This window comes from Penicillium malachiteum (assembly GCF_028827825.1).
Source record: "Penicillium malachiteum strain IBT 17515 chromosome Unknown utg000004l:1.0-4883003.0:1.0-4884900.0, whole genome shotgun sequence".
Taxonomy (NCBI): domain Eukaryota; kingdom Fungi; phylum Ascomycota; class Eurotiomycetes; order Eurotiales; family Aspergillaceae; genus Penicillium; species Penicillium malachiteum.
The window spans coordinates 4,656,830-4,671,874 of NW_026643097.1; the positions used below are offsets into that span (position 1 = coordinate 4,656,830).

Genomic DNA, 15,045 nt, shown 5'->3' on the forward strand with positions numbered 1-15,045 from the left:
AAGTCACGTGCGTTTCGATATGTGAGACGGTGTGAGTGAAAGTTCAAGTTGGGTTGGAGGGGAATGGAAGTGATGCCATGCGGCGGTTAATGGGATGAATGCAAACACGTGACGCAAACATATCCGATACCAATATGAAATCGTGAACTTTATGTTTCTTCACAACTTCCAACTATCATAATGGATGGGCTCTTAACGGCTGTGAAGACAGTCAAGCACGATCCAGATCATTCATTGATCAGTGCTGAATCTGTCCGCCCCAGCAATACCCTCGCAACCCCCACTATCCAACTCGGCGAAGACTTGACACCCAATCAAATCATAGATGTACTGAAATCTCAACCATCTCGAGAACATCTTTCTACTGTTTTAGCTACGCTTGATCCATTTAACAAGTCAAAGTCTTTGGATCTTGATATCCGAGTGCCAGGCCCTGTATCAGCTCAGATTCTCCAACTTTTGGTTTGCACCACCATTCCTGACCACTGGTCATTTTTGACAAGAGAAGACAAAGGAGCCAAAAATGGGAAGATTAAATCAGCCATTCTGCGATGCCTAAGCAGTATTGCGGGAGTTGGCTCTCTCATTGCTCGTCTTCGGTCTCTCATTGCATCTAGTCGGGCATCTCCCCAGTTGGCCGAGGGCGCAGCGGATCATCCCGCAATCCATGATATTCTTTCTGTTCTCGCGTCTTTGTTAGAACCAAAGGACTTGGTGCATCGATTCTATGGAGAAATATCCACTTTCAATACTACTAGGCAGCGAGTTGCGTGGAATGAACTTGTCTCTCTCATAGCCTCTGGCAAGATCGTGTCTACAGTGGCAGAAGCGCTTAGCGTGGTTAATGAGATACAATCGTCTTCGATTACTTGGCCTGGGGATGGACGGAAGTATGCATCTTGGCTTGGCTCTAACATCTCATACATGCTTTCAAAGCTTGGTGATGATGATCAAAGCGGCTGGCCGTGTGCTGCTTCATTAACAGAACGGGCTCTCAGTCTGGGTTATTCTTGTAGGTTACCCTTTGAGATCATCTTGGCTATGCTCGTATCTTATTGACTTTTGACCAGCCTCACTGATACCGGAAATTTATTCAAATATCATCCATGACCAATCATTCGCCCCAAAATTGGGCTTGCTTCTTGACAATCTCAGATTGTCGGCACAATTGAATATCCTACAGTTGATTCTTCTTGATTTGCCAATCAAATATCCATTGATACGTCTCTGTGACTATCCAAATGAACAGAATAAAAGTGCAGGTATTGTTTCTGGGGCTGCAGCTTTCCTGTCCACTGTCATTGGTGATCGACCACATCTCAAAGAGGAGATCATGTCCTGGCTCTCCAAAGGACAATTTGCAGCTGCTTTCCCAGTGGGCATTAATAGAGCTCTTGTGACAACCTACACCATTCAAAATGGTCAGTCCACAGTGATGTTACCGTCTATGTTCTGCCTACTGACTGCCGGTAGACTCGCTTAGGTATTTGTTGATTCGCAGCCTGGAGCACTTTGGTGATAAGTTCGCCATTAATCATAACAATGATCGTGAACACGATGGTCTGTATCAGTCATCCAACACATTTGTGTCCGGTATGTTAACAAGATACAGCGAATACCCAAATTATTCTCTTGGCTGCTGGTCAGTTACAAAGACTCGACCCTTTTCAGGTTAAAGACATCGCCCGCTCGAGCGTCTTCCTGGATACCATCTCCAATCGACTTGGAGCTTCTTCAAACCGAGCACGACTTATGGGTATGATCGTCGGGATGGGAATTTCTGAACTAGTGGAAGAACCCGGGAAGTCCATGAAGTTTGATCTTGACGAGTTGAAGGGCGTAGAAGCGCAATGGTATTTGAGTTTGATTAAAGTCCAGGGTGATGTTGGTACATTTGAGTCCATGAAGTCCTTACTAAAACCAGGTGCTCTACAAGATGCTCCGGCATCAAATATCAAGAAGCCTAAATCCACTTTACGTCCGCAAAGAATTGTGGAAATCATCAGTGACGATGAAGATGACGAATCCGAAGATGATGATCTCATTCCATATGAGAAGCCTGACGATGATGCTGAGGATGATGACGAGGATCCGACACTTGTCCAAAGAAACAAGCCAACACCACCTGTGTAAGTGATCCATGCACTTCTTCAACAAGGCTCAAACTAACATCCCCTAGGTATATCCGTGACCTAATAGTCTATCTCAGAGACCATGAAAATGTCGAACGTTATCACCTCGCCATCACGACTGCGCCGAATCTGATTCGTCGAAAGATCGGGTTTGGCAGTGAGCTCGCTGAGCAAATTGAAGAGCTTGCACTGACAATTGTTGGTCTCCAAAACGACAACAAACACCCGCAATTCCACGAAGCACGTCTTCAATGCATGATAGCCTTGATTGTTTCCCAACCTCTCAAAATGGGCCAGTGGTTCACAGCAATGTTCTTCGATGGAGATTTGTCTCAGGTTCAGCGATCCGCAGTTCTTACAGCCCTTGGGCTGAGTGCTCGCGAAATTGCCGGCAATGGGGAAGACGATGCAAAAGCACTCGGTCTCCCGGCTTTGCAAGATACCTCGTTCCCATCGAAACGGCTTTCGCCAGCTTTAGATGCAATGTTTCAGCAGCCTAATGAAGCAAAAGAATCACCTATTGCTACGCTCACCAGGGAGATGTCAAGAACATCCCTCCAACCACTGGCAGCTAATGCCGCGGATGCAATCACTGGACCTAACGCGCTCAAGGTTCGCACTTTCTCGTCCCGGATGGAAGTTGAGAAGAAGCGTCAACAGCGTGAGGCGCAGCGGCAGAAGAATGTTGCCAAAGATCTGTACAGAGTCCTTGCGGAGGGATTCTTCTTCCCTCTCGCAAGTCGATTCAATGTTGTGATGCTCCAATTTTCCTCGTACGTTTCATTTTCCCTGAGAGAGAAATCCTTTTATCATTTTAGCACATGTCAGAAATAACTAACTTTTTGCATCAGTTCCTCATTCTCTTCGTACAACCCATTCACAGTCCCCCATATCCTCACACTCTTCCTTCAAACTCTTTCTCTCATTATCTCTACCTCCGGTCCACACAGCACCTTCTTGCCAGGGCTTACCCATGAAACCCTCTCGCTGATGCTGTCATTGCACACAGCGCCAATTTCTAGCGACCCAACGGTCACTGCTGCACTTCTGACTCTCTTCCTTGCAGCGATAGATCTGAATATTGCTTCGGGTTCAAATGGAGAAGAGCGACTTGTGACTGAGTGTGCGAATCAGGTAATTGAATTACGAGACTGGGCTTCCCAAGTTTTCGATCGCACGCCTGCTGCTTCAGGCATGGCAAGCTCGACTGCACCTGTCGACACACAGGATCAGGTGCGGACATTAGCTGCCGGTGTGATGGTTCGGATTGGGGAGATCACAGAACGTTATCAGGGTCGGTTGATGGGTGTGAACTCTGGATTCAAGTATTGAGGGCATATGACGCAGGAAATTATTACGATGTCCAGTTCCAGTCTACACGAATGATAAATCAATTTTGAAATGTACTAGTAAGGCTTCATATTCAGAGTACGGAAATGGTATCATTAGAATAGACTGCTTAGAGCAAACGCTAGATCGAAGATGAGAATGGTAAAGGATGCTACTCGACTTTCGCAAAGCTCTGCTTCTCAATAGCAGCTTCCATCATGCGATCACCACTAATGATGCCCGTGGTACAGATGATAATCTTCCGACGAGGCGCTTCTTGCGCAGCGATGAAACGCAGGGCAGCGATCTCCGTGAATGTGATCCCACCAAGGAAGAACACATACACCGTCTTAGTAGTATTATTGCCGCTAAGGGTTTGACGGGCACGCACAGCCTTGTCATCACCTTTTTGGACAATACTGAAAGTGGAACCCCGGGCACTCTTAACGACATCTTCGAAGCCCAGCCATCCAGGGGAGGCCGCGCTAGCAGTGTTTATCATCGCCGCAGGCGAGCCACCCTTGATAAGAGACAGAATGTAAGGCTTTTGAAGTACACACTGTACCAGTCGCACGCTGAGTGGAGCAAACCCACTGTAAACGTAGGAAATGTCATTAGGCTCTTTTTCGCTGACTTCCTCTATGACCAGTCGAAGATTCTTCCGCAGGTATCCGTAGTTAGTCTTTGTGCCAGGCTGTGCACCCGTTGTTGGAAGAAGCATAGCTGTTGCGGAAGATCGGGGTTGAAGAAGTTCCATTTTCTCCAAAGCCCAAAAGGTTAGCATATGCTGGTGTCCATACGCCTGAACTACTTGGCGTTTGAAATTTTCCAAGTCCTTAGGCCGAATCCCACCAGCCATGCAAGATTCCAGACACATAAGTCGAAGGACATGTTTCAATGGCGCATCACGGGCGATTAGCTCCTCAATAGTCTCATGCTGAGACACAGGATCGGATCCAGCCGCGTTATTCTGTTGCACATCGAGAATCTTTCGGAAGGTCTCGGAGCGGGTCAGGCGCATTATCTCCTCGGCAAGATTGGTGTGAATTCGAAGAGACTGGTGTTCTAACTGGTATGAGGGTAATTTGTTGACAAACTCTCGGAGCTCATTTGTTGTTTTAGCTGAGTGTCTGGTTTCGTACTCAGTTTCCAAACGACGAGCCACCTTGTTCAAGATATCGCCCACAATAGCAAAGTTTGCATCTCGCAATTGATTGAACAATTGATCCGAGGCGTCAAGCTGAATTTTCCTCTTAAGTCCTTGTTTGGCCTGTTGAGGCGACTTGGATGATTCCTGAGCCTGAGGTGCAGGTCCTTGCCCGACGATGCTGGTATCAACATCGGCTTGGTTGTTCTTAATGCCCACATATTCATCAATGAGGCCTTCATATGTGAGTTGTGTCAGAAGTGGGGTACCAAAATCGACATCGCGATCGATGATGATCAGGCTTTCAGTATTAGCACTTGGCAGTAGGCCTCTGGCAGAAGGATCTGCCAGCCCGGAGCTCTCTTCCGCGTCAAGCTCTTTGCGCATACGCAGCAAGAGTTCCGCCAACCGACGTGCATTGTCACCTTTACCCACAATTCTGGGGAAGTAGCCATGTCGCTGTTGAATTCCCATCAACGCTTTGGCAGAGTGGAAGATACATCCGGGGTCTTTGTGCTGCAGCCATTGTCAACATTTGTTTCGCTTGTTTCCTATTTCAAGGCAATACACCTACCAGGAACAAATCACCAAAGGCGTCGTCCAGCTCGAGGGATAGGACATCTTGTTCGAGTGGCAAGAAATGTAGTGGAAACTCGGCAACGTTCACATCTCCAATGATGCCAGCCTCTTCTAGGACTGCATTACTCACGAGAGTCCGGCGAGGGGCAAAGAAGATGGAGAATTCATGTTCTACGTTCCCATTGTTCTGCAATCGCTTAATTTGCTCTAAAAGAAATGTTAGCCCAATCTGATGACTCCCGATTGACTTGAGTTGAAATGAAAGCCAGATAAATGAGCTCGACTCGTAATATAGGGATCTTTGAAAAAATAAAGATCACGCAGAGTAGGATTTGATCTGCGTATATCTGATGATGTCCCAACAAAAGAGAAAATGCACGAAAAAGAAACACAAGACAATACGAGATGATGTGAAAATGGTGTAGTATATGCATAGGTATTGCCAAGTAAAAACATAGGCAGAAGCCAAAAAAGGAGAAAAAACGTCACACACGACTTACCCGCCACAATGCGCACATGCTGCGCCTTCTCACCCCGGATGAGGAATACGACATTGCGCTGCGACGAGTCGATGTTTGCATTTTCCAGCAGAAACACTCGATCTACGCCATAGTCCTGCAGTACCGAGAACTTCACGAACAGGCCGACTGGACCTGCCAGCTCCTGACTGATGACGAGGTTCTTCTTGCCCCGAGCCTGCACGCCATTAGAAAAGGCCGGGCACAGAATAAGAGATTCTACTCACGCCCTCAAGCAGGGCCAGCAAATCCCTGCGGGCCTTGTCTCTGCAATGGTCGGCATCTCCCAGGGGTGCCATCGCTCAGGAGAGAGAAAAGGAGGTAAGTGGGTTCAGTTCTTGAAGGCAACCACCAAAGAGCCAAAAATAACGCGGGGATGACAAACATACCTCTTTGGGTTTAGCGTTGCTGACTCAGGGGCTTTGCCTGTATTAATACAGTATTAGTCCCTGAATTGCCACCACCACCCTCAAATTTTATTGGTGTAATGCAGTAATACAGTAAGTCTCGACTGCCTGGAGCTCCCCTGACGACTTTCTTCGAATGTGCGGTCCCTCTTAAGTCTCTCACTTACTTCTCTTAACTTTCTCTGAATTCTAAAATCTCTCGATTCACCGCAAGCCTTTGATTGATCACTTTCAACCACCTCATACCGTACACTCTCGAGCTTCACCAAAACAAAACATAAGCTTAGTTCACCCCCCCCACTATGGGCTTCTTCAAGAAATCCGATAAGGCCGATGGCGACGATGACAACAACCGCCGTGCCCTGTTCGGGTCCCGTAACAAGAACAAGAGCCCTGCTCAGAACTCGAATCCCTACGCACAGCCTATCCCTACAGACCCTTACACCAAAGCCAAGGTGAATGCCGGTGTGGCACCATCACCGAACCAACCTGGCGGCAACGGGCCCCACGCCATTCCCTCAGACAACAAGTACTCTGCCTACACACCCAACGCTTATGGTAACCAAGGAGGATACGGAAGCGATCGATTTGGCAGTGCTAGTTCCGGTGCTGGCTCCGGAACACAATCCCGGTATGGCGCCGGTGGCTATGGCGGACTTAGCGTTTCAGATCCTAATGACCCCTCGGGTGGAGATACGGCACGAAATGAGCTTTTCGGAGGAGCCAAGGACCGGGCTAAGTCAGGTTCCAGCGGTGCTCCCCCACCTTACAGCGAAGGGGGACAAGGTGGGCAGCAAGGTCAAGGTCAGCCTGCTTACGGTGGCGGTAGCAACGAATACAGCATGGCCAAGTTCGAAGACCGTCAATTGACCGCAGAGGAAGAGGAGGAGGAGTCTGTACAGGCGACGAAGCAGGAAATGCGCCACGTCAAGCAGGGTGATGTTTCGTCTACACGGAATGCTCTTCGTGTGGCTGCCCAAGCTGAGGAGACTGGACGCAACACCTTGGCTCGTCTGGGTGCGCAGGGTGAGCTCATTCATGGTGCTGAGGACAGCTTGGATATGGCGACCGTAGAGGGTCGTCTTGCAGAGGAGAAGGCTCGCGAGCTGAAGACTCTGAACAAGAGTATGTTCGCTGTGCATGTGGCGAACCCGTTCACCAGCGCCTCGCGCCGTCGGGAGCGTGATGAGAAGATCCTGAATACCCATCGTGAGGAGCGTGATGCTCGGGATGGTACACGATCGGAAGCGTACCAGTCAAATGCACGCATGGAACGTATGTTCCGTGATATTGATCGTGATGCCCAGAAAGCCGGTAAGGCTAAGAAGGCGAGTGTGACTGAACGAGCAAAGTATCAGTTTGAAGCCGACAGTGAGGACGAGGCCATGGAAGATGAAATTGAGCAAAACTTGGACCTTCTGCATGGCGCCGCCGGTCGGTTGAATGGTCTGGCCAAGGCCACTGGTCGTGAGCTTGACGAGCAGAACCGACACCTGGAGCGTATCACAGGCAAGGTGAGTGCCAATAAATGTCTACATTTTCATTTGTGGCTATAATAATAACTATCTCACAGAGCGACTTCGTCGACGACCAAATTGCTATGAACCGGGCCAAATTGGACCGCATTCGCTAAGCCCCAGACTGGCATGGGTGGAGCTGGGATATGCCTGGTGCTGTGCAGCTCAGTAATCCTAGCCTTTTTATAGTTGAATCACTCACGGATAATCATTACAAACCAAGGCGTTTTGGGCTTCTGCTTACTCCTGCATTCTGAGCCCCGATGGCAGGATCCCGAAAGGGGGATTTAGACTATCGATTTAGTATCATAATTTTATCTTCTTGTTTATACCTTGAGCCTATCTGCTGAGATATTTTGGGATAAATGTAGTCCGAGCCGGAGTCTACATCGAAGACTCCTTTATCGGTCGCATGCTTTATCGCATCCATGTATGGCGTTGCACGGCTAATGTGGCCAGTTGCAAGGCCTTCTATAAGCCCCTCAGTACTGTGGATGGGAGGTATGAGGATTGGAGAAGGATTATAACTTCCAGGCCCGAGCCACCTTGGAAATTTGTGCAAGCAAATACCGTCCTAAGGGATGATGGGCAGGTCAAACTAAAAGTGTACGTGGAGAGTAATGATGGGATTATTCAATCGTTTGTAGACCGATTGATGTGTCTGAAAATTGACAGCATTTGAATTAGATCCAGGACTCCCATCTTACACATTTCATCGCAATTTGATATTGAAATCTCTTTGGTTTAAGCTTTAATATCCATTTGTGACGATTGCTTGCCCGACCATATCATCCATAACCCACCCAGAAGCAGTACCATGAACCCTCATCAAAAATTAATTTAAACAAACTCATGGATATCAGCTGTTTGATTTAACTCAAGAATTCGGGCTTGAGGTTCAACCCTTAAATCAAGGTCAACTCAATGGGCGACAAAGTGCCATTTTGGATGGAGCCTGCATGGTGACGAGCAACCAAGCCATATCCAAATTGGTATCTGCAAATAGCATGTCAGCAATTGCATGCTTGAAGGAGGAATAAATGCAGCACTTACTTGTCGAGGAATGGAAGAAGCTCGTTCAAGCCAGGGGTGTTTCGCCAGTCGCGCATCAAATCACAAGCAATAGCAAACATGCCCATCAGCGTCACACCAGCACGCTCCATGCGACGGTTGGCATCCTCAGCCAGTCGACTATCAAAGGTACCACTGGCCTCAGTGTTTGCAAAAACCTCATATCCTTCATCAATCAGCGACAGGGCTAAGAAGGTAGTACCTAAGGGAGTCAGCAACCATGAATGCCGTATTCAGTTGATCGATGGGGAAGGAAAAGAAGCTACTTACAAACTTCAGTAACAATGCCACCAATGATCAGCTGCTTCTTTCCAGTGGCTCTGACAGCAGCGCGGAAGTCAGCATTGTCCCATGCATTAACTTCACCCTGACGACGAATGAAAGTAGCATTAGGGTGCATTTCCGTGATCTCCTTGAGGAGGAGACCGTTCGGGCCTGAGTCGGATGAGGAAGTCAGGACTGTCGGCAAATCAAAAATATTGCCGAGAGCTGCATGGGCAAGCATATTGTTGCGGAAGTCGTTGGTACCATAGTCACGGACCAGCTGAGAGAGACCGACTTCGTGATCAATAACAAGAAGTGCCTGATATCGGATTAGCTTTTTCTTCAAATCTGTAGGAAAGTGCAAAAGACTGACGGCATTGTCTTTCTCCAGTCGATTCCACGCGCTAACTGTCGCAGAAAGACCTAGCAAAAGGGCAGAGCTCAGAAGAGATGGGATATACATGGTGAAAAATACTTCGAAGAGTATAGAAATTTCAGGATGTCTTGAGGTTGGAAGAATGATTGAATCTGATGCTGAATGAAAACGAGGAACACTGCCGGGTTGACCTGGCTTTTATACACGATATCGAGCATACAATTGACATCTGGATTTTTTTTCTCGATCATTCACCATTCATCCCATAATCTTTACACAATGCTTCCTAATTTCCTTGGCGCTTACCATCTTCGATTCGAGGATCTAGCGATATCTTGGCATGAAGCAAAGACAGCACGACTCGGATGTTCGCCACGTCTAACGTGGCGTACACACTTCGTATAATGTACTCCGTAGCCTGAGTGTAGCTTGAACTAATATCGATTGTGGATGATCCCATCATTAGTATGTTTCGGTTAAAATGCGATCCCCCTTGAGATTTCATCTCGTATCTCGAAAAACAGCGATGCTACTAGTGCTTAATATTGTAACTGGCAGTTAATACTACTACATATGCCATGATCCCCGGGTGAAGCCCTATGTAGTCCACGGGTACTATAACTACTACTAGTATCAAAAATTGACCAGCATACTCGATTCAACTTTTCAACATCTGGAAGCCACAATCAAGTAGATCATGTAAAAGCATTAGAGCAGCGTACTTTGAGGAAGATCCATTTCTTCTATCAGCATGAGATAATTATTATTCAGGATTTTTTGATCAGTTCGGAGAGGTCCGGAAATCTGTCAGCCGTAGTCCTGCAGGGCGAATTTAGCTTATTTAGTGTATTACCAAATTCCCACTAAGGGTCCTGTCAGCACTTGGCACGTGCATGGCAGCTCAATTTTTGATCAATCTGTACTTTTGCATCATTGCTGAGTATTGCCCTGCATATAACCTGTGCTCAAACTGGGCAAGCTTACATTTAGTGCACTACCTGTGGGGTTTATATGCGGCAGTCTGTACTATCTTGGAAAATGAACCGTCAGCGCCAAGAGCGTGGCAATTTTACTGCCCGCCTCTAGATATTGCAGAAATCCTCATGGCCCTTTTAACCGCCAGGAGTGCTATGTCCAACATATCTTGAGGATCCTGTTTGATGAGTTGACTATGTGGTAGGTTCATATGTGTAAGCGATCACAGTGGACTATGGGAGGTACATGAAACAAACTATGTAAAATTGCGGATGAGAACTTCAAGTTCCAACATTGAAAGCAAGAATAGTGATGGTTGAAACTATTTCCAAGGCTCGCATATATTACTGTCAGTATATGTCTCAGACTGCACATGTGCACATCTACATGTCAACTGGTGTGCTGTGGGTGATCATCTAACGCTCTCAGGCCAGGCGTGAGCAGCCCGCGGCTCTATTCCGTCCTTGGGAAAACTCGCAACTACTCCGAGTCCTAGTAGTGGAAGAAGTCCACTAGAGAAAATTTGGAGTAGGCTCCATACATATTCAGGCTGAAACCAAATATGATTAACCCAAAATGCTATAGTATACCATGTGGTAGGCCGCAGGCGTCCACGGGTACTGAGTACTACTGACATTGGATCGCGGCACTATAATACTAAGTTGCTAGTGATATCCATGCTAGTATAAGTCTCATAGGTACATACATAGCGCTTCAATGTTAGCTAAGAATATTAATCCAAAAAATTTGTAATTGAAATGACCGATGGAGATTTCCAAGGTCTATTTATTCGTCTCCATAAAATTTATTCGAAATGGTCTCGTCCGATAAATCATGTTACTTTGGGAGGAAAGCTGATGACTTATGTCTGTGAGTGAGAGAAGACGTCTCCAATAGTCAGATTGATATTATAGAACCAGTAGATATTTCTTTCTACGGAGCTCCCCCATTGTAACCCCATAATTAAATGTATTTATGCCAAGAGAGGTCTATCTCTTCTGGTTGGTTCCCGTCTTTGCGGCTTGCGGTCCGTAATGATTTGGCTGTCGGCAATGTCTCCGTCCCACCAATTCCAAGATTGTATTCTTCACCCGAGTTCTCTGAAGAATTCTATTGACCAGTCAGTGTACATGTATGGCGTAAGTTCCCTTACCCCACAAATTTTATACCTGAATGTTGGAAGAACTTGAACCTGGGAATACTTGACGGGACTTCAAGTTGCTACACATGTACACAGAAGAGAACCTGAAGTGCCTAGAAAGAACTTCAACTTGAATTTTGATTCAATGATGAACCCTTGGGTCACTTGAAGAAAATCTAGTACTCCTCTGTTTCAAAATCTCTATTCTACAGCGCCCTTTAATTTAGGTACCCGGCATTTGACCACTCCTTGTAGTTCCCGAGGTTCGGTAGTTGCAAATTTCCCCAGGATTATCAAGGGGTAACCCCTATACAGCACGGGGAGGTTGAATAGGGCAGACATGAGGAACTAGCACTTCACATCTGAAGTATGCAGGGTCCAGGCTCACGTGGTGATATGTGCTATTTCATCTGGTTTCATGATTCATCGAAAGTTTTCTTCCCCCAAGTAGGTTAAATGTATTTGGCCTAGTCTGATCGACTCAAGCTTGACTTTGACCCCTTCAAATCACCTAAGGTAGGAAGACATTTCGTCTTCAACCTTCAATGGGAGGTAACCTTGGAGCCTGAAACGAGTTAGTCTGCCCAGGTGCAAACTTCCCTTCCGCATCGTTTTGAGATGTTGTTCCGTGGCCATTGCAGTATTGATGCTCAGCGTCACCAAACAAGCGTTACTTCCAGTTGAAGTCAGCTCAGGCTGGGATTACTGCTGCCTTCAGCTAATAATGCTATATATTAACCTTCAAATCCCCCATGAATGATCTTGAATTTCAACCATATTGAAACCGGCTAGCCATACGAAAACCTCAGCAGCTATGCAGCGTACATCGGGATTGGCACTTTTCCTGCTCTGCAATATCGCTTATGCCCAGCAGTCCCTCTATGGCCAATGTAAGAGATGAAATTATTGCAGCCCCAAGAATTGTGCATTAATTGTTTCTTTCAAATGTTAGGTGGCGGTAGTGGATGGACGGGATCAACAGCTTGTTCAGCAAAAGCAACTTGCAGCAGCTTGAATCCCTGTAAGCTCGACTTTCTCCTTTATCTCAATATCCAATCATGACACTGATTATTTCGCAACAATTGAAGACTATTTCCAATGTCTCTCTGCAACCACGACGGCAGGCACAACTAGCACAACCAGTGCGACCACAGCAACTAAGACTACGTTGACTACTACTGCGAGCACCACTACTAAAGCATCCACCACTACCAAAGCATCCACAACGACAACTACAGCTGCTACTGTTACAAACAGCGGCAATCCCTTCAGCGGTTATCAGCTCTATGCAAACCCCTACTATTCCTCCGAGGTTGCCACATTAGCTATTCCGTCCCTGAGCAGCTCTCTCGTGGCAAAGGCTAGTTCGGTCGCCGAAGTTCCATCTTTTGTCTGGCTGTAAGTCTGATCAACATCCCTAAGATGCATCTTTACTAAAATCCTCCATAGTGACACGGCTGCCAAAGTTCCGACCATGGGCGACTATCTTGCCGACATTCAGTCACAGAATGCTGCCGGTGCTAGCCCACCCATTGCGGGAATTTTTGTGGTTTATGACTTACCAGACCGTGACTGCGCCGCCCTTGCTAGCAATGGCGAGTACACGATTGCCGATAACGGAGTTGCGAATTACAAAGCCTACATTGACGCGATCAGAGCTCAGATTGTCGAATATTCTGATGTGCAGACTATCTTGGTTATTGGTGAGAACTGAAGTCTGTCTGAATCCAAGTCATCACTTTGCTAACATTCACTAGAACCTGATAGTCTCGCAAATCTTGTTACAAATCTCGGTGTGGCTAAATGTGCCAATGCTGAGAGTGCTTATCTGGAGTGCGTCAACTATGCGTTGATCCAACTCAACTTAGCAAATGTAGCCATGTACATTGACGCTGGTATGATTCCTTCAATGATCCCTCTCTACTCATGCTATAATCTCAGAAAATATCAGCTGACTTGATTTTCTCAGGGCATGCTGGTTGGCTGGGCTGGTCGGCTAATATCGGACCGGCCGCTACGCTCTTTGCCAATGTATACAAGAACGCATCCTCTCCGGCTGCTGTACGTGGACTAGCCACTAATGTCGCTAACTACAATTCTTGGACAATCGGCACTTGTCCATCATATACATCGGGTGACTCAAACTGTGACGAACAACTTTATGTCAACGCCATTGCTCCCCTACTTGAGGCTGCAGGATTTTCTGCTCATTTCATCACTGATACTTGTAAGTTTCGCTCCCAGATTTTCTCATGGCCTCTGTTATTTTGGCACAAATATAGTCGAGATCCCTAACCATCAATTAGCACGCAATGGTGTTCAGCCAACAGAGCAAAATGCCTGGGGTGATTGGTGCAACGTTATTGGTACTGGCTTCGGTGTTCGCTTTACGACTGATACTGGGAATGATCTTGAAGATGCATTTGTTTGGGTCAAGCCTGGTGGAGAAAGTGATGGTACATCGAATTCCTCATCGACACGATATGATGCGCACTGTGGATATAGCGATGCCTTGCAGCCTGCCCCGGAAGCTGGAACATGGTTCCAAGTAAGTTTGAGCCTGGGTTATCCCATTTTGATAATTGTTATGATTGATCGTTCGCTAATCATTTGCAGGCTTATTTTGAGCAGTTGCTTGTGAATGCCAACCCGTCTTTCTAACTGAGTTGATGGGTCTTGGTATTCATCTTGTGTGTCGGCTCGATGAATCTTCTAGTATATATGTATGGTTAAGGGATATATGTGTTTTGGCTCAAGTGCTGGAGAGTGAGGAGAGTCTGGCATGGAGGGGATGAAGATCTCAAGTACTTCTAAGGCTACATTTCGAACCTTCATAGGGACTTGCATACCCAGGTGCCCCTCTATCTCTCCAGAGCTGCAGATACTTGAATGCACATGTGATTTTTTTACCCATTCAGCTGTACTAGAAACCGCTGACTGAGCATGTAACCTTGAATTATGTCTCCATAATCAATGGCTTGCTTAGAGAATTTGAACACACCTCCGCATATGTGGCTCACCAGTGCTTACCCATTCCAATAGAACCAAAATAGTTCATCTAAGGAGTATTATGGATACCTAGTGCCATATTAGCTAGATGTTTGGAGGGAATGCTGTCACATTAACTTGAACTTGAAATGGGACCAATAGTTCGAGTTTTGACAACCAACTCGAAGGATAATAGCCTGCACATGTGGAGCTGTGCTAGTCCGTAGACCTGGATATACCACCGACTCGGATTTGATAAGACTCAACTTCAACTTTGGAAGTTGCGAGCAATGGGGCAATGGTAGGTATCAAGATCTCTGTAATAAAGCAATACCTAGGTTGTTAGTGTTATCCATAGCCCAAACTAGGAGGGTTTGAATGCTCTCTCACTCATGCATTTAAAGCGAGCTGTCTAAACTGACTCGGCCCCTTGACGGACGAAAGAAATTCAAAAACTCCCTGGTAGTAGGCATGCACTCGCACAATTCCCTCGGGTGTAATGCTCAGGTAAGTAAATCGCACGCATATGATGGTGAATCTTACTATATGTTCCAATGGGGAAATTTAGTCAGTCATAGCCTGCGACCGCAGCTCCCGAGCC

At 46.7% G+C, this 15,045-nt stretch overlaps 5 protein-coding genes across 5 annotated transcripts; 3 read left to right on the forward strand and 2 right to left on the reverse strand.

Moving 5' to 3' along the window:
* Positions 1–180: 180 nt before the first annotated feature.
* On the forward strand, positions 181–3,464 carry N7483_009816 (telomere length regulation TEL2 family protein; the record flags this gene model as incomplete). The annotated part of the gene is made up of 6 exons (XM_057093243.1): positions 181–1,012; positions 1,071–1,421; positions 1,474–1,560; positions 1,613–2,129; positions 2,180–2,905; positions 2,984–3,464. 6 exons carry the CDS (start codon positions 181–183, stop codon positions 3,462–3,464), a joined length of 2,994 nt encoding a protein of 997 aa, XP_056944417.1.
* A 169-nt stretch (positions 3,465–3,633) lies between these two features.
* Positions 3,634–6,004, reverse strand: N7483_009817 (Sec1 family protein; the record flags this gene model as incomplete). Its single annotated transcript, XM_057093244.1, has 4 exons — positions 3,634–5,124; positions 5,183–5,394; positions 5,688–5,883; positions 5,933–6,004. The coding sequence occupies 4 exons, from the start codon at positions 6,002–6,004 to the stop codon at positions 3,634–3,636; spliced, it is 1,971 nt and encodes a 656-aa protein (XP_056944418.1).
* A 410-nt stretch (positions 6,005–6,414) lies between these two features.
* Positions 6,415–7,745, forward strand: N7483_009818 (putative plasma membrane SNARE protein (Sec9); the record flags this gene model as incomplete). The annotated part of the gene is made up of 2 exons (XM_057093245.1): positions 6,415–7,626; positions 7,686–7,745. 2 exons carry the CDS (start codon positions 6,415–6,417, stop codon positions 7,743–7,745), a joined length of 1,272 nt encoding a protein of 423 aa, XP_056944419.1.
* Positions 7,746–8,534: 789 nt separating this feature from the next.
* N7483_009819 (putative isochorismatase family hydrolase) lies at positions 8,535–9,427 on the reverse strand (the record flags this gene model as incomplete). The annotated part of the gene is made up of 3 exons (XM_057093246.1): positions 8,535–8,625; positions 8,683–8,902; positions 8,971–9,427. 3 exons carry the CDS (start codon positions 9,425–9,427, stop codon positions 8,535–8,537), a joined length of 768 nt encoding a protein of 255 aa, XP_056944420.1.
* A 2,843-nt stretch (positions 9,428–12,270) lies between these two features.
* Positions 12,271–14,117, forward strand: cbhC (putative cellobiohydrolase; the record flags this gene model as incomplete). Its single annotated transcript, XM_057093247.1, has 7 exons — positions 12,271–12,346; positions 12,545–12,854; positions 12,906–13,159; positions 13,214–13,351; positions 13,426–13,683; positions 13,763–14,004; positions 14,073–14,117. 7 exons carry the CDS (start codon positions 12,271–12,273, stop codon positions 14,115–14,117), a joined length of 1,323 nt encoding a protein of 440 aa, XP_056944421.1.
* Positions 14,118–15,045: the final 928 nt, after the last annotated feature.